Below are 25325 nucleotides of genomic sequence, written 5' to 3'. Positions count from 1 at the left end.
CCAAGGAGAGGTTAGAGAACGCCTGGGGGTCCCCAAGAAGAGGTTAGAGAACGCCTGGGGGTCCCTAAGAAGAGGTTAGAGAACGCCTGGGGGTCCCCAAGAAGAGGTTAGAGAACGCCTGGGGGTCCCTAAGAAGAGGTTAGAGAACGCCTGGGGGTCCCCAAGGAGAGTTTTGAGAACAGCTGGGGGTCCCTGAGGAGAGATTTGAGAATGGCTGGGTGTCCCCAAGGAGAAGTTGGAGAATGGCTGGGGGTCCCCTGAGGAGAAGTTGGAGAACAGCTGGGGGTCCCCGAGGAGAAGTTGGAGAACAGCTGGGGGTCCCCGAGGAGAAGTTGGAGAACAGCTGGGGGTCCCCGAGGAGAAGTTGGAGAACAGCTGGGGGTCCCCGAGGAGAAGTTGGAGAACAGCTGGGGGTTCCCGAAGAGAAGTTGGAGAATGGCTGAGGGTCCCTGAAGAGATGGTTGAGATTAGCAGGGGGTTCCTGAGGAGAGGTTTGGGAACCACTAGTCTATAGAAAAATCACCGTCTGTTGTGACCTGGGACAGGGCCTACAGTGGTCTAAATTCACCATTTACTGCAGTAGTTCTCAGTAGCCCGAGGCCATGACATGTTACAGGAAATAATGAATGTATTAACCAGGGTTTGTGAGTTAAGGGAGTGTAGAAACAGGTTAATCTGAGCTAAGGGAGTGTAGTGACGTTGTTTTGATCAATGTGATGACAGCTGCTCATCAAATGATTAACGGTTTTAAAAGTACGTGATTAAATGAATCAGGTAATTATTAACTCAGTAACCTGGGGCACCACGGGAAAGTTTGGTTTTATTGAGTTTCTATTTCCCAAATTAACTCAAAGAATATCAGAATATTGATTTTACAACAGTTGCTAATCAATCAATTTCCTCTACAGTCTCGTTCTGAATGTTGCATAATCTGGGAATCTGCACAAACCCGAGTCCCACCAATGAGTCCGTACCGCACCAATTGAGTTGATTATTTATTTACTAACAAGCTAAGATGATAATGTAAGATACACATACACAAGCACACAGTCTAGGCTACTGATTAGAACTTAGTACGATAAAACAGGTCCCTAGCAGACCAACACAAGAGAGAGAGAAAGAGAGAAAAGCACACTTGTGTACATTTGTAAACTATGCTTAGTTTAGCCCCGAACTGTCATCTCTTATGGGTCAGAAGGTCTCCGACAGGGTGTCTCTTCGTGGACGACTTTCTGCTTCTCTGATGACACACTTCTCTGGTTACAGGGTGTAACTCTCTGGTTGTCCTGACGATGTCAGGGTCCTTTTGTCTTAGTGCTCTGTTTCCTCGCCTGTGTTCTGAAGAGGGTCTTCTGAGGACAGCCAGCCCTGAAGCTCAGGGCTCACAGCGTAGGAACGAAAGCAGTGGAGACACACGATTCGATGGAGAGTGGTGACCGGGTGGTCCTGCTTGAATTCACCCTCTTAGACACAGTTACTCATCCGTAGCATGGATTTGGTAGAAGGTTCCTTTGTCTTCAACCTCGTGTTGCGTTTTGGAGTTGCTGACCTTTCAGACCTGCAGCTCAGCGTCACTTAGTCTGATATGTTAATTCTTAACTCACAGGTTTTATACCCTCGGGTCAGAAATGGGCGTCGCCGCCTTTAGGGCAGTTCTCTGGGCGTAACGAGTTACGAGGTCTGGATTTTACTCAGATCCGATTTAAACTAACGAACTAACTTCCCCATTTCATCTTTACAGAAACATTCGATTTTATCTGGACGTTTTCCCCCCAACGTACAACATGCAAACATCACGCAATGTTTAAACATCAGGCACATACTAGGAAAACTCTTAGTTACAATGTTTAAACATCAGGCACATACTAGGAAAACTCTTAGTTACAATGTTTAAACATCACGCACATACTAGGAAAACTCTTAGTTACAATGTTTAAACATCAGGCACATACTAGGAAAACTCTTAGTTACAATGTTTAAACATCACGCACATACTAGGAAAACTCTTAGTTACAATGTTTAAACATCAGGCACATACTAGGAAAACTCTTAGTTACAATGTTTAAACATCAGGCACATACTAGGAAAACTCTTAGTTACAATGTTTAAACATCAGGCACATACTAGGAAAACTCTTAGTTACAATGTTTAAACATCACGCACATACTAGGAAAACTCTTAGTTACAATGTTTAAACATCACGCATACTAGGAAAACTCTTAGTTACAATGTTTAAACATCAGGCACATACTAGGAAAACTCTTAGTTACAATGTTTAAACATCACGCACATACTAGGAAAACTCTTAGTTACAATGTTTAAACATCACGCACATACTAGGAAAACTCTTAGTTACAATGTTTAAACATCACGCACATACTAGGAAAACTCTTACAGTTACAATGTTTAATCATCACGCACATACTAGGAAAACTCTTACAGTTACAATGTTTAAACATCTCGCACATACTAGGAAAACTCTTACAGTTACAATGTTTAAACATCAGGCACATACTAGGAAAACTCTTAGTTACAATGTTTAAACATCAGGCACATACTAGGAAAACTCTTAGTTACAATGTTTAAACATCAGGCACATACTAGGAAAACTCTTACAGTTACAATGTTTAAACATCTCGCACATACTAGGAAAACTCTTAGTTACAATGTTTAAACATCACGCACATACTAGGAAAACTCTTAGTTACAATGTTTAAACATCACGCACATACTAGGAAAACTCTTAGTTACAATGTTTAAACATCACGCACATACTAGGAAAACTCTTAGTTACAATGTTTAAACATCACGCACATATAGGAAAACTCTTAGTTACAATGTTTAAACATCACGCACATACTAGGAAAACTCTTAGTTACAATGTTTAAACATCAGGCACATACTAGGAAAACTCTTAGTTACAATGTTTAAACATCACGCACATACTAGGAAAACTCTTACAGTTACAATGTTTAAACATCACACACATACTAGGAAAACTCTTACATTTACAATGTTTAAACATCACGCACATACTAGGAAAACTCTTAGTTACAATGTTTAAACATCACGCACATACTAGGAAAACTCTTAGTTACAATGTTTAAACATCACGCACATACTAGGAAAACTCTTAGTTACAATGTTTAAACATCACGCACATACTAGGAAAACTCTTACAGTTACAACGTTTAAACATCACGCACATACTAGGAAAACTCTTACAGTTACAATGTTTAAACATCACGCACATACTAGGAAAACTCTTAGTTACAATGTTTAAACATCACGCACATACTAGGAAAACTCTTAATTACAATGTTTAAACATCACGCCAATACTAGGAAAACTCTTAGTTACAATGTTTAAACATCACGCACATACTAGGAAAACTCTTAGTTACAATGTTTAAACATCACGCACATACTAGGAAAACTCTTAATTACAATGTTTAAACATCACGCACATACTAGGAAAACTCTTAGTTACAATGTTTAAACATCACGCACATACTAGGAAAACTCTTACAGTTACAATGTTTAAACATCAGGCACATACTAGGAAAACTCTTAGTTACAATGTTTAAACATCACGCACATACTAGGAAAACTCTTACAGTTACAATGTTTAATCATCACGCACAAACTAGGAAAACTCTTACAGTTACAATGTTTAAACATCACGCACATACTAGGAAAACTCTTAGTTACAATGTTTAAACATCACGCACATACTAGGAAAACTCTTAGTTACAATGTTTAAACATCAGGCACATACTAGGAAAACTCTTACAGTGACAATGTTTAAACATCACGCACGTACTAGGAAAACTCTTACAGTTACAATGTTTAAACATCTCGCACATACTAGGAAAACTCTTAGTTACAATGTTTAAACATCACGCACATACTAGGAAAACTCTTAGTTACAATGTTTAAACATCACGCACATACTAGGAAAACTCTTAGTTACAATGTTTAAACATCAGGCACATACTAGGAAAACTCTTAGTTACAATGTTTAAACATCACGCACATACTAGGAAAACTCTTAGTTACAATGTTTAATCATCACGCACATACTAGGAAAACTCTTACAGTTACAATGTTTAAACATCAGGCACATACTAGGAAAACTCTTAGTTACAATGTTTAAACATCACGCACATACTAGGAAAACTCTTACAGTTACAATGTTTAATCATCACGCACATACTAGGAAAACTCTTACAGTTACAATGTTTAAACATCTCGCACATACTAGGAAAACTCTTACAGTTACAATGTTTAAACATCACGCACATACTAGGAAAACTCTTAGTTACAATGTTTAAACATCACGCACATACTAGGAAAACTCTTAGTTACAATGTTTAAACATCACGCACATACTAGGAAAACTCTTAGTTACAATGTTTAAACATCACGCACATACTAGGAAAACTCTTAGTTACAATGTTTAAACATCACGCACATACTAGGAAAACTCTTACAGTTACAATGTTTAAACATCACGCACATACTAGGAAAACTCTTACAGTTACAATGTTTAAACATCAGGCACATACTAGGAAAACTCTTAGTTACAATGTTTAAACATCACGCACATACTAGGAAAACTCTTAGTTACAATGTTTAAACATCACGCACATACTAGGAAAACTCTTAATTACAATGTTTAAACATCACGCCAATACTAGGAAAACTCTTAGTTACAATGTTTAAACATCACGCACATACTAGGAAAACTCTTAGTTACAATGTTTAAACATCACGCACATACTAGGAAAACTCTTAATTACAATGTTTAAACATCACGCACATACTAGGAAAACTCTTAGTTACAATGTTTAAACATCACGCACATACTAGGAAAACTCTTACAGTTACAATGTTTAAACATCAGGCACATACTAGGAAAACTCTTAGTTACAATGTTTAAACATCACGCACATACTAGGAAAACTCTTACAGTTACAATGTTTAATCATCACGTTACAATGTTTAAACATCACGCAAACTAGGAAAACTCTTACAGTTACAATGTTTAAACATCACGCACATACTAGGAAAACTCTTAGTTACAATGTTTAAACATCACGCACATACTAGGAAAACTCTTAGTTACAATGTTTAAACATCAGGCACATACTAGGAAAACTCTTACAGTGACAATGTTTAAACATCACGCACGTACTAGGAAAACTCTTACAGTTACAATGTTTAAACATCACGCACATACTAGGAAAACTCTTAGTTACAATGTTTAAACATCACGCACATACTAGGAAAACTCTTAGTTACAATGTTTAAACATCACGCACATACTAGGAAAACTCTTAGTTACAATGTTTAAACATCAGGCACATACTAGGATAACTCTTAGTTACAATGTTTAAACATCACGCACATACTAGGAAAACTCTTAGTTACAATGTTTAATCATCACGCACATACTAGGAAAACTCTTACAGTTACAATGTTTAAACATCAGGCACATACTAGGAAAACTCTTAGTTACAATGTTTAAACATCACGCACATACTAGGAAAACTCTTACAGTTACAATGTTTAATCATCACGCACATACTAGGAAAACTCTTACAGTTACAATGTTTAAACATCTCGCACATACTAGGAAAACTCTTACAGTTACAATGTTTAAACATCACGCACATACTAGGAAAACTCTTAGTTACAATGTTTAAACATCAGGCACATACTAGGAAAACTCTTACAGTTACAATGTTTAAACATCTCGCACATACTAGGAAAACTCTTAGTTACAATGTTTAAACATCACGCACATACTAGGAAAACTCTTAGTTACAATGTTTAAACATCACGCACATACTAGGAAAACTCTTAGTTACAATGTTTAAACATCACGCACATACTAGGAAAACTCTTAGTTACAATGTTTAAACATCACGCACATACTAGGAAAACTCTTAGTTACAATGTTTAAACATCACGCACATACTAGGAAAACTCTTAGTTACAATGTTTAAACATCAGGCACATACTAGGAAAACTCTTAGTTACAATGTTTAAACATCACGCACATACTAGGAAAACTCTTACAGTTACAATGTTTAAACATCACACACATACTAGGAAAACTCTTACATTTACAATGTTTAAACATCACGCACATACTAGGAAAACTCTTAGTTACAATGTTTAAACATCACGCACATACTAGGAAAACTCTTAGTTACAATGTTTAAACATCACGCACATACTAGGAAAACTCTTAGTTACAATGTTTAAACATCACGCACATACTAGGAAAACTCTTACAGTTACAACGTTTAAACATCACGCACATACTAGGAAAACTCTTACAGTTACAATGTTTAAACATCAGGCACATACTAGGAAAACTCTTAGTTACAATGTTTAAACATCACGCACATACTAGGAAAACTCTTAGTTACAATGTTTAAACATCACGCACATACTAGGAAAAACTCTTAATTACAATGTTTAAACATCACGCCAATACTAGGAAAACTCTTAGTTACAATGTTTAAACATCACGCACATACTAGGAAAACTCTTAGTTACAATGTTTAAACATCACGCACATACTAGGAAAACTTTTACAGTTACAATGTTTAAACATCACGCACATACTAGGAAAACTCTTAGTTACAATGTTTAAACATCACGCACATACTAGGAAAACTCTTAGTTACAATGTTTAAACATCACGCACATACTAGGAAAACTCTTACAGTTACAATGTTTAAACATCAGGCACATACTAGGAAAACTCTTAGTTACAATGTTTAAACATCACGCACATACTAGGAAAACTCTTACAGTTACAATGTTTAAACATCACGCACATACTAGGAAAACTCTTACAGTTACAATGTTTAATCATCACGCACATACTAGGAAAACTCTTACAGTTACAATGTTTAAACATCACGCACATACTAGGAAAACTCTTAGTTACAATGTTTAAACATCACGCACATACTAGGAAAACTCTTACAGTTACAATGTTTAAACATCAGGCACATACTAGGAAAACTCTTAGTTACAATGTTTAAACATCACGCACATACTAGGAAAACTCTTAGTTACAATGTTTAAACATCACGCACGTACTAGGAAAACTCTTACAGTTACAATGTTTAAACATCTCGCACATACTAGGAAAACTCTTAGTTACAATGTTTAAACATCACGTTACATACTAGGAAAACTCTTAGTTACAATGTTTAAACATCAGGCACATACTAGGAAAACTCTTAGTTACAATGTTTAAACATCACGCACATACTAGGAAAACTCTTAGTTACAATGTTTAAACATCACGTACATACTAGGAAAACTCTTAGTTACAATGTTTAAACATCATGCACATACTAGGAAAACTCTTAGTTACAATGTTTAAACATCAGGCACATACTAGGAAAACTCTTACAGTGACAATGTTTAAACATCACGCACGTACTAGGAAAACTCTTACAGTTACAATGTTTAAACATCTCGCACATACTAGGAAAACTCTTAGTTACAATGTTTAAACATCACGCACATACTAGGAAAACTCTTAGTTACAATGTTTAAACATCAGGCACATACTAGGAAAACTCTTAGTTACAATGTTTAAACATCACGCACATACTAGGAAAACTCTTAGTTACAATGTTTAAACATCACGTACATACTAGGAAAACTCTTAGTTACAATGTTTAAACATCATGCACATACTAGGAAAACTCTTAGTTACAATGTTTAAACATCAGGCACATTAGGAAAACTCTTACAGTGACAATGTTTAAACATCACGCACATACTAGGAAAACTCTTGTTACAATGTTTAAACATCTCTTACAGTTACAATGCACATACTAGGAAAACTCTTAGTTACAATGTTTAAACATCACGCACATACTAGGAAAACTCTTAGTTACAATGTTTAAACATCACGTTACACATACTAGGAAAACTCTTAGTTACAATGTTTAAACATCATGTTACATACTAGGAAAACTCTTAGTTACAATGTTTAAACATCACGCACATACTAGGAAAACTCTTAGTTACAATGTTTAAACATCACGCACATACTAGGAAAACTCTTAGTTACAATGTTTAAACATCACGCACATACTAGGAAAACTCTTGTTACAATGTTTAAACATCACGCACATACTAGGAAAACTCTTAGTTACAATGTTTAAACATCACGCACATACTAGGAAAACTCTTAGTTACAATGTTTAAACATCACGCACACTAGGAAAACTCTTAGTTACAATGTTTAAACATCAGGCACATACTAGGAAAACTCTTAGTTACAATGTTTAAACATCACGCACATACTAGGAAAACTCTTACAGTTACAATGTTTAAACATCACACACATACTAGGAAAACTCTTACATTTACAATGTTTAAACATCACGCACATACTAGGAAAACTCTTAGTTACAATGTTTAAACATCACGCACATACTAGGAAAACTCTTAGTTACAATGTTTAAACATCACGCACATACTAGGAAAACTCTTAGTTACAATGTTTAAACATCACGCACATACTAGGAAAACTCTTACAGTTACAATGTTTAAACATCAGGCACATACTAGGAAAACTCTAGTTACAATGTTTAAACATCACGCACATACTAGGAAAACTCTTACAGTTACAATGTTTAAACATCACGCACATACTAGGAAAACTCTTACAGTTACAATGTTTAATCATCACGCACATACTAGAAAAAAATGTTTAAACATCAAAAAGGGAAAAAACTCTTACAGTTACAATGTTTAAACATCACGCACATACTAGGAAAACTCTAGTTACAATGTTTAAACATCACGCACATACTAGGAAAACTCTTACAGTTACAATGTTTAAACATCAGGCACATACTAGGAAAACTCTTAGTTACAATGTTTAAACATCACGCACATACTAGGAAAACTCTTAGTTACAATGTTTAAACATCACGCACGTACTAGGAAAACTCTTACAGTTACAATGTTTAAACATCTCGCACATACTAGGAAAACTCTTAGTTACAATGTTTAAACATCACGCACATACTAGGAAAACTCTTAGTTACAATGTTTAAACATCAGGCACATACTAGGAAAACTCTTAGTTACAATGTTTAAACATCACGCACATACTAGGAAAACTCTTAGTTACAATGTTTAAACATCACGTACATACTAGGAAAACTCTTAGTTACAATGTTTAAACATCATGCACATACTAGGAAAACTCTTAGTTACAATGTTTAAACATCAGGCACATACTAGGAAAACTCTTACAGTGACAATGTTTAAACATCACGCACTACTAGGAAAACTCTTACAGTTACAATGTTTAAACATCTCGCACATACTAGGAAAACTCTTAGTTACAATGTTTAAACATCACGCACATACTAGGAAAACTCTTAGTTACAATGTTTAAACATCAGGCACATACTAGGAAAACTCTTAGTTACAATGTTTAAACATCACGCACATACTAGGAAAACTCTTAGTTACAATAACTGTTTAAACATCACGTACATACTAGGAAAACTCTTAGTTACAATGTTTAAACATCATGCACATACTAGGAAAACTCTTAGTTACAATGTTTAAACATCAGGCACATACTAGGAAAACTCTTACAGTGACAATGTTTAAACATCAGGCACATACTAGGAAAACTCTTACAGTTACAATGTTTAAACATCACGCACATACTAGGAAAACTCTTAGTTACAATGTTTAAACATCACGCACATACTAGGAAAACTCTTAGTTACAATGTTTAAACATCACGCACATACTAGGAAAACTCTTAGTTACAATGTTTAAACATCAGGCACATACTAGGAAAACTCTTAGTTACAATGTTTAAACATCACTGCACATACTAGGAAAACTCTTACAGTTACAATGTTTAAACATCAGGCACATACTAGGAAAACTCTTAGTTACAATGTTTAAACATCACGCACATACTAGGAAAACTCTTAGTTACAATGTTTAAACATCACGCACACATACTAGGAAAACTCTTACAGTTACAATGTTTAAACATGCACATACTAGGAAAACTCTTACAGTTACAATGTTTAAACATCAGGCACATACTAGGAAAACTCTTAGTTACAATGTTTAAACATCACGCACATACTAGGAAAACTCTTACAGTTACAATGTTTAAACATCAGACACATACTAGGAAAACTCTTAGTTACAATGTTTAAACATCACGCACATACTAGGAAAACTCTTAGTTACAATGTTTAAACATCACGCACATACTAGGAAAACTCTTAGTTACAATGTTTAAACATCATGCACATACTAGGAAAACTCTTAGTTACAATGTTTAAACATCAGGCACATACTAGGAAAACTCTTAGTTACAATGTTTTCGTTATAACGTCGTCCTTTAACTTTTAATAACATAACAAAAAATGACATTACATTTTCATATTCCATCTATCGTCACGAAACCGATCGTCCCAAAGTCCATTTATTGCATGTTAATGTTGTGAGGCCGATTCTCCACAGTGAGAGGACAAAGGAATTTTGTCTCCTGTCTTAGTTTTACAATGGGCGCGAGGTGTCATAAAATCACCCCATCTCCATACCTCTCCATCTCTTCACCTCTGCTGGGTGTGAAAGATGTCTCTGTAGCACTGAGGTCCCCGGTAACCTGACCCGAGCCGGTAACCCGGTAACCCGGTAACCCGGTAACACTGACCCCGGTAACCCGACCCGAGCCGGTAACCCGGTAACCCGACCCGAGCCGGTAACCCGGTAACCCGACCCGAGCCGGTAACCCGGTAACCCGACCCGAGCCGGCCAGTCATGACAGGAGTGTAGAAACAGGTTATAAGTGACTGTTTGTTGAAATGGTTGATTGTGAGTTCCCATGTGTCGCCCGTCATTGGTGTCTTAACGGCAGCTTCCTAGATGGACGGGACGGGCAGACTCAACCTGCAGGAGTTCAGACATCTCTGGAACAAGATCAAGCAGTGGCAGGTGAGTTCTTCCTCGTAAGAAAGCTGGTTTTCCCTTATTTCCCCTTTTATTTAAACTCCCAACGGCACCGTAGACACATAGTCAGAGGTATAGATGTACAACTGCTCTGTTCCTTTAGGGAATTTTCCAACACTATAACTCGGACCAGGCTAGTAGCATCAACAGCTACGAAATGAGAAATGCTGTCAACGATGCAGGTAAGAGCATCTCAAAGTTTACCAGGTTTAAATTGAATAAAATCTTCAGGTAGATTGGATTTCTGTCTCAGCAACTGGTTAAATAAAGGTGCATTTTTTGTTGTTGTTTAAAACCACAAGGAGATGGAAAGACATGTTGTTTTGTTTTAAACGGTAACTGAACAGCCTAATGTGTCTCTCCAATATCTCCCATCTCTTGACGGTCTTGTGACTGTTCAGGCTTCCGTCTCAACAATCAGCTCTATGACATCATCACCATGCGCTACGCCAACGAGGGCATGAACATCGACTTTGACAGCTTCATCAGCTGTCTGGTTCGCCTCGAAGCCATGTTCAGTAAGTCACACACCTCACCTCATCGCCGTATTACACTGATCCCAGATCTGTTTGTCCACTCCTGGCCATGCAAGTCTGGTTACCGTACATGGTGATGTAAAAAGGGCTTGATATTTGAGTTGGTTTGATTTATTTGACATTTAAAAACACAACTCATCCACACACGTGAATACAACCAGGCTGCGTCACATCTGGCCGGGAATGGGAGTCCAATTATCCCAGCTTTTCCAGGTTTGGCCGGGGTAGGACGTCATTATAAATAGGAATTTGTTCTTAATTGACTTGCCTAGTTAAATAAAGGTTTAAAAAATAAATTAAAAATACAAAAATACAAAAAATAAACACATTTAAAACACAACTCAACCACACATTTACACAACAAATTCAAAGTAAATGCGGATAACACAACCAAAGTTTAAAAAAAATATATATTTAAATTTTGGTCTTCTTAATGATATAAATGGCTGATTTATTGATTGATTCATGACATGGGGTTGGTTTGCAGGGGCGTTCCAGGCCTTCGACCAGGATGGAGACGGTACGATCAGACTCAGTGTCTTGGAGGTAAGGATATGCTGCTCATTCTATCATACATACTAACTGTCACTACCTGTCTATGTTACCATCCTAACTGACACTACCTGTCTATGTTACCATCCTAACTGACACTACCTGTCTATGTTACCATCCTAACTGACACTACCTGTCTATGTTACCATCCTAACTGTCACTACCTGTCTATGTTACCATCCTAACTGACACTACCTGTCACTATGTGTTACCATCCTAACTGTCACTACCTGTCTATGTTACCATCCTAACTGTCACTACCTGTCTATGTTACCATCCTAACTGACACTACCTGTCTATGTTACCATCCTAACTGACACTACCTGTCTATGTTGTGTTACCATCCTAACTGACACTACCTGTCTATGTTGTTACCATCCTAACTGACACTACCTGTCTATGTTACCATCCTAACTGACACTACCTGTCTATGTTACCATCCTAACTGACACTACCTGTCTATGTTACCATCCTAACTGTCACTACCTGTCTATGTTACCATCCTAACTGTCACTACCTGTCTATGTTACCATCCTAACTGACACTACCTGTCTATGTTGTGTTACCATCCTAACTGACACTACCTGTCTATGTTACCATCCTAACTGACACTACCTGTCTATGTTACCATCCTAACTGTCACTACCTGTCTATGTTACCATCCTAACTGACACTACCTGTCTATGTTGTGTTACCATCCTAACTGACACTACCTGTCTATGTTACCATCCTAACTGACACTACCTGTCTATGTTACCATCCTAACTGACACTACCTGTCTATGTTACCATCCTAACTGACACTACCTGTCTATGTTACCATCCTAACTGACACTACCTGTCCTGTCTATGTTACCATCCTAACTGACACTACCTGTCTATGTTGTGTTACCATCCTAACTGACACTACCTGTCTATGTTACCATTACCATACCCTAACTGATCCTAACTACCTGTCTATGTTGTGTTACCATCCTAACTGACACTACCTGTCTATGTTGTGTTACCATCCTAACTGACACTACCTGTCTATGTTACCATCCTAACTGACACTACCTGTCTATGTTACCATCCTAACTGACACTACCTGTCTATGTTATGTTACCATCCTAACTGTCACTACCTGTCTATGTTACCATCCTAACTGACACTACCTGTCTATGTTACCATCCTAACTGACACTACCTGTCTATGTTGTGTTACCATCCTAACTGACACTACCTGTCTATGTTACCATCCTAACTGACACTACCTGTCTATGTTACCATCCTAACTGTCTACATCCTACCTGTCTATGTTACCATCCTAACTGACACTACCTGTCTATGTTGTGTTACCATCCTAACTGTCACTACCTGTCTATGTTACCATCCTAACTGACACTACCTGTCTATGTTACCATCCTAACTGACACTACCTGTCTATGTTACCATCCTAACTGACACTACCTGTCTATGTTACCATCCTAACTGACACTACCTGTCTATGTTACCATCCTAACTGTTACCATCCTAACTGACACTACCTGTCTATGTTACCATCCTAACTGACACTACCTGTCTATGTTGTGTTACCATCCTAACTGACACTACCTGTCTATGTTACCATCCTAACTGACACTACCTGTCTGTTACCATCCTAACTGACACTTGTGTTACCATCCTAACTGACACTACCTGTCTATGTTACCATCCTAACTGACACTACCTGTCTATGTTACCATCCTAACTGACACTACCTGTCTATGTTACCATCCTAACTGACAACTGTTACCACTACCTGTCTATGTTACCATCCTAACTGTCACTACCTGTCTATGTTACCATCCTAACTGACACTACCTGTCTATGTTACCATCCTAACTGACACTACCTGTCTATGTTGTGTTACCATCCTAACTGACACTACCTGTCTATGTTACCATCCTAACTGACACTACCTGTCTATGTTGTGTTACCATCCTAACTGACACTACCTGTCTATGTTACCATCCTAACTGACACTACCTGTCTATGTTACCATCCTAACTGACACTACCTGTCTATGTTGTGTTACCATCCTAACTGACACTACCTGTCTATGTTACCATCCTAACTGACACTACCTGTCTATGTTACCATCCTAACTGACACTACCTGTCTATGTTACCATCCTAACTGTCACTACCTGACACTATGTTGTGTTACCATCCTAACTGTCACTACCTGTCTATGTTACCATCCTAACTGACACTACCTGTCTATGTTACCATCCTAACTGACACTACCTGTCTATGTTGTGTTACCATCCTAACTGACACTACCTGTCTATGTTACCATCCTAACTGTTACCTGTCTATGTTGTGTTACCATCCTAACTGACACTACCTGTCTATGTTACCATCCTAACTGACACTACCTGTCTATGTTACCATCCTAACTGACACTACCTGTCTATGTTACCATCCTAACTGACACTACCTGTCTATGTTACCATCCTAACTGACACTACCTGTCTATGTTACCATCCTAACTGACACTACCTGTCTATGTTACCATCCTAACTGACACTACCTGTCTATGTTGTGTTACCATCCTAACTGTCACTACCTGTCTATGTTACCATCCTAACTGACACTACCTGTCTATGTTACCATCCTAACTGACACTACCTGTCTATGTTACCATCCTAACTGACACTACCTGTCTATGTTACCATCCTAACTGACACTACCTGTCTATGTTACCATCCTAACTGACACTACCTGTCTATGTTACCATCCTAACTGACACTACCTGTCTATGTTACCATCCTAACTGACACTACCTGTCTATGTTACCATCCTAACTGACACTACCTGTTACCATCTAACTGTCACTACCTGTCTATGTTACCATCCTAACTGACACTACCTGTACCATATGTTATGTTACCATCCTAACTGACACTACCTGTCTATGTTGTTACCATCCTAACTGACACTACCTGTCTATGTTCTACCATCCTAACTGACACTACCTGTCTACTGTCACTACCTGTCTATGTTACCATCCTAACTGTCACTACCTGTCTATGTTACCATCCTAACTGACACTACCTGTTACCATCTAATGTTACCATCCTAACTGTCACTACCTGTCTATGTTACCATCCTAACTGTCACTACCTGTCTATGTTACCATCCTAACTGTCACTACCTGTCTATGTTACCATCCTAACTGACACTACCTGTCTATGTTGTGTTACCATCCTAACTGACACTACCTGTCTATGTTACCATCCTAACTGACACTACCTGTCTATGTTACCATCCTAACTGTCACTACCTGTCTATGTTACCATCCTAACTGACACTACCTGTCTATGTTACCATCCTAACTGACACTACCTGTCTATGTTACCATCCTAACTGACACTACCTGTCTATGTTACCATCCTAACTGACACTACCTGTCTATGTTGTGTTACCATCCTAACTGTCACTACCTGTCTATGTTACCATCCTAACTGACACTACCTGTCTATGTTACCATCCTAACTGTCTATGTTCACTACCTGTCTATGTTACCATCCTAACTGTCACTACCTGTCTATGTTACCATCCTAACTGTCACTACCTGTCTATGTTACCATCCTAACTGACACTACCTGTCTATGTTACCATCCTAACTGACACTACCTGTCTATGTTACCATCCTAACTGACACTACCTGTCTATGTTACCATCCTAACTGACACTACCTGTCTATGTTGTGTTACCATCCTAACTGACACTACCTGTCTATGTTACCATCCTAACTGACACTACCTGTCTATGTTACCATCCTAACTGACACTACCTGTCTATGTTACCATCCTAACTGACACTACCTGTCTATGTTACCATCCTAACTGACACTACCTGTCTATGTTACCATCCTAACTGACACTACCTGTCTATGTTACCATCCTAACTGACACTACCTGTCTATGTTACCATCCTAACTGACACTACCTGTCTATGTTGTGTTACCATCCTAACTGACACTACCTGTCTATGTTGTGTTACCATCCTAACTGACACTACCTGTCTATGTTACCATCCTAACTGACACTACCTGTCTATGTTACCATCCTAACTGTCACTACCTGTCTATGTTACCATCCTAACTGACACTACCTGTCTATGTTGTGTTACCATCCTAACTGACACTACCTGTCTATGTTACCATCCTAACTGACACTACCTGTCTATGTTACCATCCTAACTGACACTACCTGTCTATGTTGTGTTACCATCCTAACTGACACTACCTGTCTATGTTACCATCCTAACTGACACTACCTGTCTATGTTACCATCCTAACTGACACTACCTGTCTATGTTACCATCCTAACTGACACTACCTGTCTATGTTACCATCCTAACTGACACTACCTGTCTATGTTACCATCCTAACTGACACTACCTGTCTATGTTACCATCCTAACTGACACTACCTGTCTATGTTGTGTTACCATCCTAACTGACACTACCTGTCTATGTTATGTTACCTGTCTGTTACCATCCTAACTGACACTACCTGTCTATGTTACCATCCTAACTGACACTACCTGTCTATGTTACCATCCTAACTGTCACTACCTGTCTATGTTACCATCCTAACTGACACTACCTGTCTATGTTACCATCCTAACTGACACTACCTGTCTATGTTACCATCCTAACTGACACTACCTGTCTATGTTACCATCCTAACTGACACTACCTGTCTATGTTGTGTTACCATCCTAACTGACACTACCTGTCTATGTTACCATCCTAACTGACACTACCTGTCTATGTTACCATCCTAACTGACACTACCTGTTATGTTACCATCCTAACTGACACTACCTGTCTATGTTACCATCCTAACTGACACTACCTGTCTATGTTACCATCCTAACTGACACTACCTGTCTATGTTACCATCCTAACTGACACTACCTGTCTATGTTACCATCCTAACTGACACTACCTGTCTATGTTACCATCCTAACTGACACTACCTGTCTATGTTACCATCCTAACTGACACTACCTGTCTATGTTACCATCCTAACTGACACTACCTGTCTATGTTACCATCCTAACTGACACTACCTGTCTATGTTGTGTTACCATCCTAACTGACACTACCTGTCTATGTTACCATCCTAACTGACACTACCTGTCTATGTTACCATCCTAACTGACACTACCTGTCTATGTTACCATCCTAACTGACACTACCTGTCTATGTTACCATCCTAACTGACACTACCTGTCTATGTTACCATCCTAACTGACACTACCTGTCTATGTTGTGTTACCATCCTAACTGACACTACCTGTCTATGTTGTGTTACCATCCTAACTGACACTACCTGTCTATGTTACCATCCTAACTGTCACTACCTGTCTATGTTACCATCCTAACTGACACTACCTGTCTATGTTGTGTTACCATCCTAACTGACACTACCTGTCTATGTTACCATCCTAACTGACACTACCTGTCTATGTTACCATCCTAACTGACACTACCTGTCTATGTTACCATCCTAACTGACACTACCTGTCTATGTTACCATCCTAACTGACACTACCTGTCTATGTTACCATCCTAACTGACACTACCTGTCATATGTTGTGTTACCATCCTAACTGACACTACCTGTCTATGTTACCATCCTAACTGACACTACCTGTCTATGTTACCATCCTAACTGTCACTACCTGTCTATGTTGTGTTACCATCCTAACTGTCACTACCTGTCTATGTTACCATCCTAACTGACACTACCTGTCTATGTTACCATCCTAACTGTCACTACCTGTCTATGTTACCATCCTAACTGTCACTACCTGTCTATGTTGTGTTACCATCCTAACTGTCACTACCTGTGTTACCATCCTAACTGTCACTACCTGTCTATGTTACCATCCTAACTGACACTACCTGTCTATGTTACCATCCTAACTGACACTACCTGTCTATGTTACCATCCTAACTGACACTACCTGTCTATGTTACCATCCTAACTGACACTACCTGTCTATGTTACCATCCTAACTGACACTACCTGTCTATGTTGTGTTACCATCCTAACTGACACTACCTGTCTATGTTACCATCCTAACTGACACTACCTGTCTATGTTGTGTTACCATCCTAACTGTCACTACCTGTCTATGTTACCATCCTAACTGACACTACCTGTCTATGTTACCATCCTAACTGACACTACCTGTCTATGTTGTGTTACCATCCTAACTGACACTACCTGTCTATGTTACCATCCTAACTGTCACTACCTGTCTATGTTACCATCCTAACTGTCACTACCTGTCTATGTTGTGTTACCATCCTAACTGACACTACCTGTCTATGTTACCATCCTAACTGACACTACCTGTCTATGTTGTGTTACCATCCTAACTGACACTACCTGTCTATGTTGTGTTACCATCCTAACTGACACTACCTGTCTATGTTACCATCCTAACTGACACTACCTGTCTATGTTGTGTTACCATCCTAACTGACACTACCTGTCTATGTTACCATCCTAACTGACACTACCTGTCTATGTTACCATCCTAACTGACACTACCTGTCTATGTTACCATCCTAACTGACACTACACTACCTGTTACCATCCTAATGTTGTCTATGTTACCATCCTAACTGACACACTACCTGTCTATGTTACCATCCTAACTGTCACTACCTGTCTATGTTGTGTTACCATCCTAACTGACACTACCTGTCTATGTTACCATCCTAACTGACACTACCTGTCTATGTTACCATCCTAACTGACACTACCTGTCTATGTTGTGTTACCATCCTAACTGACACTACCTGTCTATGTTACCATCCTAACTGACACTACCTGTCTATGTTACCATCCTAACTGACACTACCTGTCTATGTATGTTACCATCCTAACTGACACTACCTGTCTATGTTACCATCCTAACTGTCACTACCTGTCTATGTTACCATCCTAACTGACACTACCTGTCTATGTTGTGTTACCATCCTAACTGACACTACCTGTCTATGTTACCATCCTAACTGACACTACCTGTCTATGTTGTGTTACCATCCTAACTGTCACTACCTGTCTATGTTGTGTTACCATCCTAACTGACACTACCTGTCTATGTTACCATCCTAACTGTCACTACCTGTCTATGTTGTGTTACCATCCTAACTGACACTACCTGTCTATGTTGTGTTACCATCCTAACTGACACTACCTGTCTATGTTACCATCCTAACTGACACTACCTGTCTATGTTACCATCCTAACTGACACTACCTGTCTATGTTGTGTTACCATCCTAACTGACACTACCTGTCTATGTTACCATCCTAACTGACACTACCTGTCTATGTTGTGTTACCATCCTAACTGACACTACCTGTCTATGTTACCATCCTAACTGACACTACCTGTCTATGTTGTGTTACCATCCTAACTGACACTACCTGTCTATGTTACCATCCTAACTGACACTACCTGTCTATGTTACCATCCTAACTGACACTACCTGTCTATGTTACCATCCTAACTGACACTACCTGTCTATGTTACCATCCTAACTGACACTACCTGTCTATGTTGTGTTACCATCCTAACTGACACTACCTGTCTATGTTACCATCCTAACTGACACTACCTGTCTATGTTACCATCCTAACTGACACTACCTGTCTATGTTACCATCCTAACTGACACTACCTGTCTATGTTGTGTTACCATCCTAACTGACACTACCTGTCTATGTTGTGTTACCATCCTAACTGACACTACCTGTCTATGTTACCATCCTAACTGACACTACCTGTCTATGTTGTGTTACCATCCTAACTGACACTACCTGTCTATGTTACCATCCTAACTGACACTACCTGTCTATGTTACCATCCTAACTGACACTACCTGTCTATGTTACCATCCTAACTGACACTACCTGTCTATGTTGTGTTACCATCCTAACTGTCACTACCTGTCTATGTTACCATCCTAACTGACACTACCTGTCTATGTTGTGTTACCATCCTAACTGTCACTACCTGTCTATGTTACCATCCTAACTGACACTACCTGTCTATGTTACCATCCTAACTGACACTACCTGTCTATGTTGTGTTACCATCCTAACTGTCACTACCTGTCTATGTTACCATCCTAACTGACACTACCTGTCTATGTTGTGTTACCATCCTAACTGACACTACCTGTCTATGTTACCATCCTAACTGACACTACCTGTCTATGTTACCATCCTAACTGACACTACCTGTCTATGTTACCATCCTAACTGACACTACCTGTCTATGTTGTGTTACCATCCTAACTGACACTACCTGTCTATGTTACCATCCTAACTGACACTACCTGTCTATGTTACCATCCTAACTGACACTACCTGTCTATGTTACCATCCTAACTGACACTACCTGTCTATGTTGTGTTACCATCCTAACTGACACTACCTGTCTATGTTACCATCCTAACTGACACTACCTGTCTACTATGTTGTGTTACCATCCTAACTGACACTACCTGTCTATGTTGTGTTACCATCCTAACTGACACTACCTGTCTATGTTACCATCCTAACTGACACTACCTGTCTATGTTGTGTTACCATCCTAACTGACACTACCTGTCTATGTTACCATCCTAACTGACACTACCTGTCTATGTTACCATCCTAACTGACACTACCTGTCTATGTTACCATCCTAACTGACACTACCTGTCTATGTTGTGTTACCATCCTAACTGACACTACCTGTCTATGTTACCATCCTAACTGACACTACCTGTCTATGTTGTGTTACCATCCTAACTGACACTACCTGTCTATGTTGTGTTACCATCCTAACTGACACTACCTGTCTATGTTACCATCCTAACTGACACACTATGTTACCATCCTAACTGACACTACCTGTCTATGTTACCATCCTAACTGACACTAACTGACACCTGTCTATGTTACCATCCTAACTGACACTACCTGTCTATGTTGTGTTACCATCCTAACTGACACTACCTGTCTATGTTACCATCCTAACTGACACTACCTGTCTATGTTACCATCCTAACTGACACTACCTGTCTATGTTACCATCCTAACTGACACTACCTGTCTATGTTGTGTTACCATCCTAACTGACACTACCTGTCTATGTTGTGTTACCATCCTAACTGACACTACCTGTCTATGTTACCATCCTAACTGACACTACCTGTCTATGTTACCATCCTAACTGACACTACCTGTCTATGTTACCATCCTAACTGACACTATGTTACCACCTGTCTATGTTGTGTTACCATCCTAACTGACACTACCTGTCTATGTTGTGTTACCATCCTAACTGACACTACCTGTCTATGTTACCATCCTAACTGTCACTACCTGTCTATGTTGTGTTACCATCCTAACTGACACTACCTGTCTATGTTGTGTTACCATCCTAACTGACACTACCTGTCTATGTTACCATCCTAACTGACACTACCTGTCTATGTACCTGTCTATGTCCTAACTGCTATGTTACCATCCTAACTGACACTACCTGTCTATGTTGTGTTACCATCCTAACTGACACTACCTGTCTATGTTACCATCCTAACTGACACTACCTGTCTATGTTGCCATCCTAACTGACACTACCTGTCTATGTTGTGTTACCATCCTAACTGACACTACCTGTCTATGTTACCATCCTAACTGACACTACCTGTCTAACTGTCACTATGTTGTGTTACCATCCTAACTGACACTACCTGTCTATGTTACCATCCTAACTGACACTACCTGTCTATGTTGTGTTACCATCCTAACTGTCACTACCTGTCTATGTTACCATCCTAACTGTCACTACCTGTCTATGTTACCATCCTAACTGACACTACCTGTCTATGTTACCATCCTAACTGACACTACCTGTCTATGTTGTGTTACCATCCTAACTGACACTACCTGTCTATGTTACCATCCTAACTGACACTACCTGTCTATGTTACCATCCTAACTGACACTACCTGTCTATGTTACCACTGACACTACCTGTCTATGTTACCATCCTAACTGACACTACCTGTCTATGTTGTGTTACCATCCTAACTGACACTACCTGTCTATGTTACCATCCTAACTGACACTACCTGTCTATGTTACCATCCTAACTGTCACTACCTGTCTATGTTACCATCCTAACTGACACTACCTGTCTATGTTACCATCCTAACTGACACTACCTGTCTATGTTACCATCCTAACTGACACTACCTGTCTATGTTACCATCCTAACTGACACTACCTGTCTATGTTATGTTACCATCCTAACTGACACTACCTGTCTATGTTACCATCCTAACTGACACTACCTGTCTATGTTACCATCCTAACTGACACTACCTGTCTATGTTGTGTTACCATCCTAACTGACACTACCTGTCTATGTTACCATCCTAACTGACACTACCTGTCTATGTTACCATCCTAACTGTCACTACCTGTCTATGTTACCATCCTAACTGTCACTACCTGTCTATGTTACCATCCTAACTGACACTACCTGTCTATGTTGTGTTACCATCCTAACTGACACTACCTGTCTATGTTACCATCCTAACTGTCACTACCTGTCTATGTTGTGTTACCATCCTAACTGTCACTACCTGTCTATGTTACCATCCTAACTGACACTACCTGTCTATGTTACCATCCTAACTGACACTACCTGTCTATGTTACCATCCTAACTGACACTACCTGTCTATGTTGTGTTACCATCCTAACTGACACTACCTGTCTATGTTACCATCCTAACTGACACTACCTGTCTATGTTACCATCCTAACTGACACTACCTGTCTATGTTACCATCCTAACTGACACTACCTGTCTATGTTACCATCCTAACTGACACTACCTGTCTATGTTGTGTTACCATCCTAACTGACACTACCTGTCTATGTTACCATCCTAACTGACACTACCTGTCTATGTTACCATCCTAACTGACACTACCTGTCTATGTTGTGTTACCATCCTAACTGTCACTACCTGTCTATGTTGTGTTACCATCCTAACTGACACTACCCTGTTACCATCTAACTGACACTACCTGTCTATGTTACCATCCTAACTGTCACTACCTGTCTATGTTACCATCCTAACTGACACTACCTGTCTATGTTACCATCCTAACTGACACTACCTGTCTATGTTACCATCCTAACTGACACTACCTGTCTATGTTGTGTTACCATCCTAACTGTCACTACCTGTCTATGTTACCATCCTAACTGACACTACCTGTCTATGTTACCATCCTAACTGACACTACCTGTCTATGTTACCATCCTAACTGACACTACCTGTCTATGTTGTGTTACCATCCTAACTGACACTACCTGTCTATGTTACCATCCTAACTGACACTACCTGTCTATGTTACCATCCTAACTGACACTACCTGTCTATGTTACCATCCTAACTGACACTACCTGTCTATGTTACCATCCTAACTGTCACTACCTGTCTATGTTACCATCCTAACTGACACTACCTGTCTATGTTGTGTTACCATCCTAACTGACACTACCTGTCTATGTTACCATCCTAACTGTCACTACCTGTCTATGTTACCATCCTAACTGTCACTACCTGTCTATGTTACCATCCTAACTGACACTACCTGTCTATGTTGTATTACCATCCTAACTGACACTACCTGTCTATGTTGTGTTACCATCCTAACTGACACTACCTGTCTATGTTACCATCCTAACTGACACTACCTGTCTATGTTGCCATCCTAACTGTCACTACCTGTCTATGTTGTGTTACCATCCTAACTGACACTACCTGTCTATGTTGTGTTACCATCCTAACTGTCACTACCTGTCTATGTTACCATCCTAACTGTCACTACCTGTCTATGTTGTGTTACCATCCTAACTGACACTACCTGTCTATGTTGTGTTACCATCCTAACTGACACTACCTGTCTATGTTGTGTTACCATCCTAACTGTCACTACCTGTCTATGTTGTGTTACCATCCTAACTGACACTACCTGTCTATGTTGTGTTACCATCCTAACTGACACTACCTGTCTATGTTACCATCCTAACTGACACTACCTGTCTATGTTGTGTTACCATCCTAACTGTCACTACCTGTCATGTTACCCTAACTGACACTACCTGTCTATGTTACCATCCTAACTGACACTACCTGTCTATGTTGTGTTACCATCCTAACTGTCACTACTGTCTGTTACCATCCTAACTGTCACTACCTGTCTATGTTACCATCCTAACTGATACTACCTGTCTATGTTACCATCCTAACTGACACTACCTGTCTATGTTGTGTTACCATCCTAACTGTCACTACCTGTCTATGTTACCATCCTAACTGTCACTACCTGTCTATGTTACCATCCTAACTGACACTACCTGTCTATGTTACCATCCTAACTGTCACTACCTGTCTATGTTGTGTTACCATCCTAACTGACACTACCTGTCTATGTTGTGTTACCATCCTAACTGACACTACCTGTCTATGTTACCATCCTAACTGACACTACCTGTCTATGTTGTGTTACCATCCTAACTGTCACTACCTGTCTATGTTACCATCCTAACTGATACTACCTGTCTATGTTACCATCCTAACTGACACTACCTGTCTATGTTGTGTTACCATCCTAACTGACACTACCTGTCTATGTTACCATCCTAACTGTCACTACCTGTCTATGTTACCATCCTAACTGACACTACCTGTCTATGTTGTGTTACCATCCTAACTGACACTACCTGTCTATGTTACCATCCTAACTGACACTACCTGTCTATGTTGTGTTACCATCCTAACTGACACTACCTGTCTATGTTGTGTTACCATCCTAACTGACACTACCTGTCTATGTTACCATCCTAACTGTCACTACCTGTCTATGTTGTGTTACCATCCTAACTGACACTACCTGTCTATGTTGTGTTACCATCCTAACTGACACTACCTGTCTATGTTACCATCCTAACTGACACTACCTGTCTATGTTACCATCCTAACTGACACTACCTGTCTATGTTGTGTTACCATCCTAACTGACACTACCTGTCTATGTTACCATCCTAACTGACACTACTATGTTGTGTTACCATC

The 25325-nt window shown here is 39.2% G+C and overlaps 1 protein-coding gene across 1 annotated transcript in view; it reads left to right on the top strand.

Moving 5' to 3' along the window:
* The window catches only part of LOC135539247 (calpain-3-like), a 97444-nt gene that overhangs the window by 64876 nt on the left and 7243 nt on the right, over positions 1-25325 (top strand). Inside the window, exons 17-20 of the mRNA XM_064965070.1 lie at positions 10956-11024; positions 11143-11221; positions 11441-11557; positions 12063-12121. Coding sequence (XP_064821142.1) covers positions 10956-11024; positions 11143-11221; positions 11441-11557; positions 12063-12121 — 324 coding nt within the window. The remainder of the gene's footprint in view (positions 1-10955; positions 11025-11142; positions 11222-11440; positions 11558-12062; positions 12122-25325) is intronic.

The sequence above is a fragment of the Oncorhynchus masou genome, unplaced genomic scaffold, assembly GCF_036934945.1.
Source record: "Oncorhynchus masou masou isolate Uvic2021 unplaced genomic scaffold, UVic_Omas_1.1 unplaced_scaffold_625, whole genome shotgun sequence".
In the NCBI taxonomy this organism is placed as follows: domain Eukaryota; kingdom Metazoa; phylum Chordata; class Actinopteri; order Salmoniformes; family Salmonidae; genus Oncorhynchus; species Oncorhynchus masou.
The sequence above is the reverse complement of the archived record's forward strand: the minus strand, read 5'-3'. Positions and strand labels throughout refer to the sequence as shown.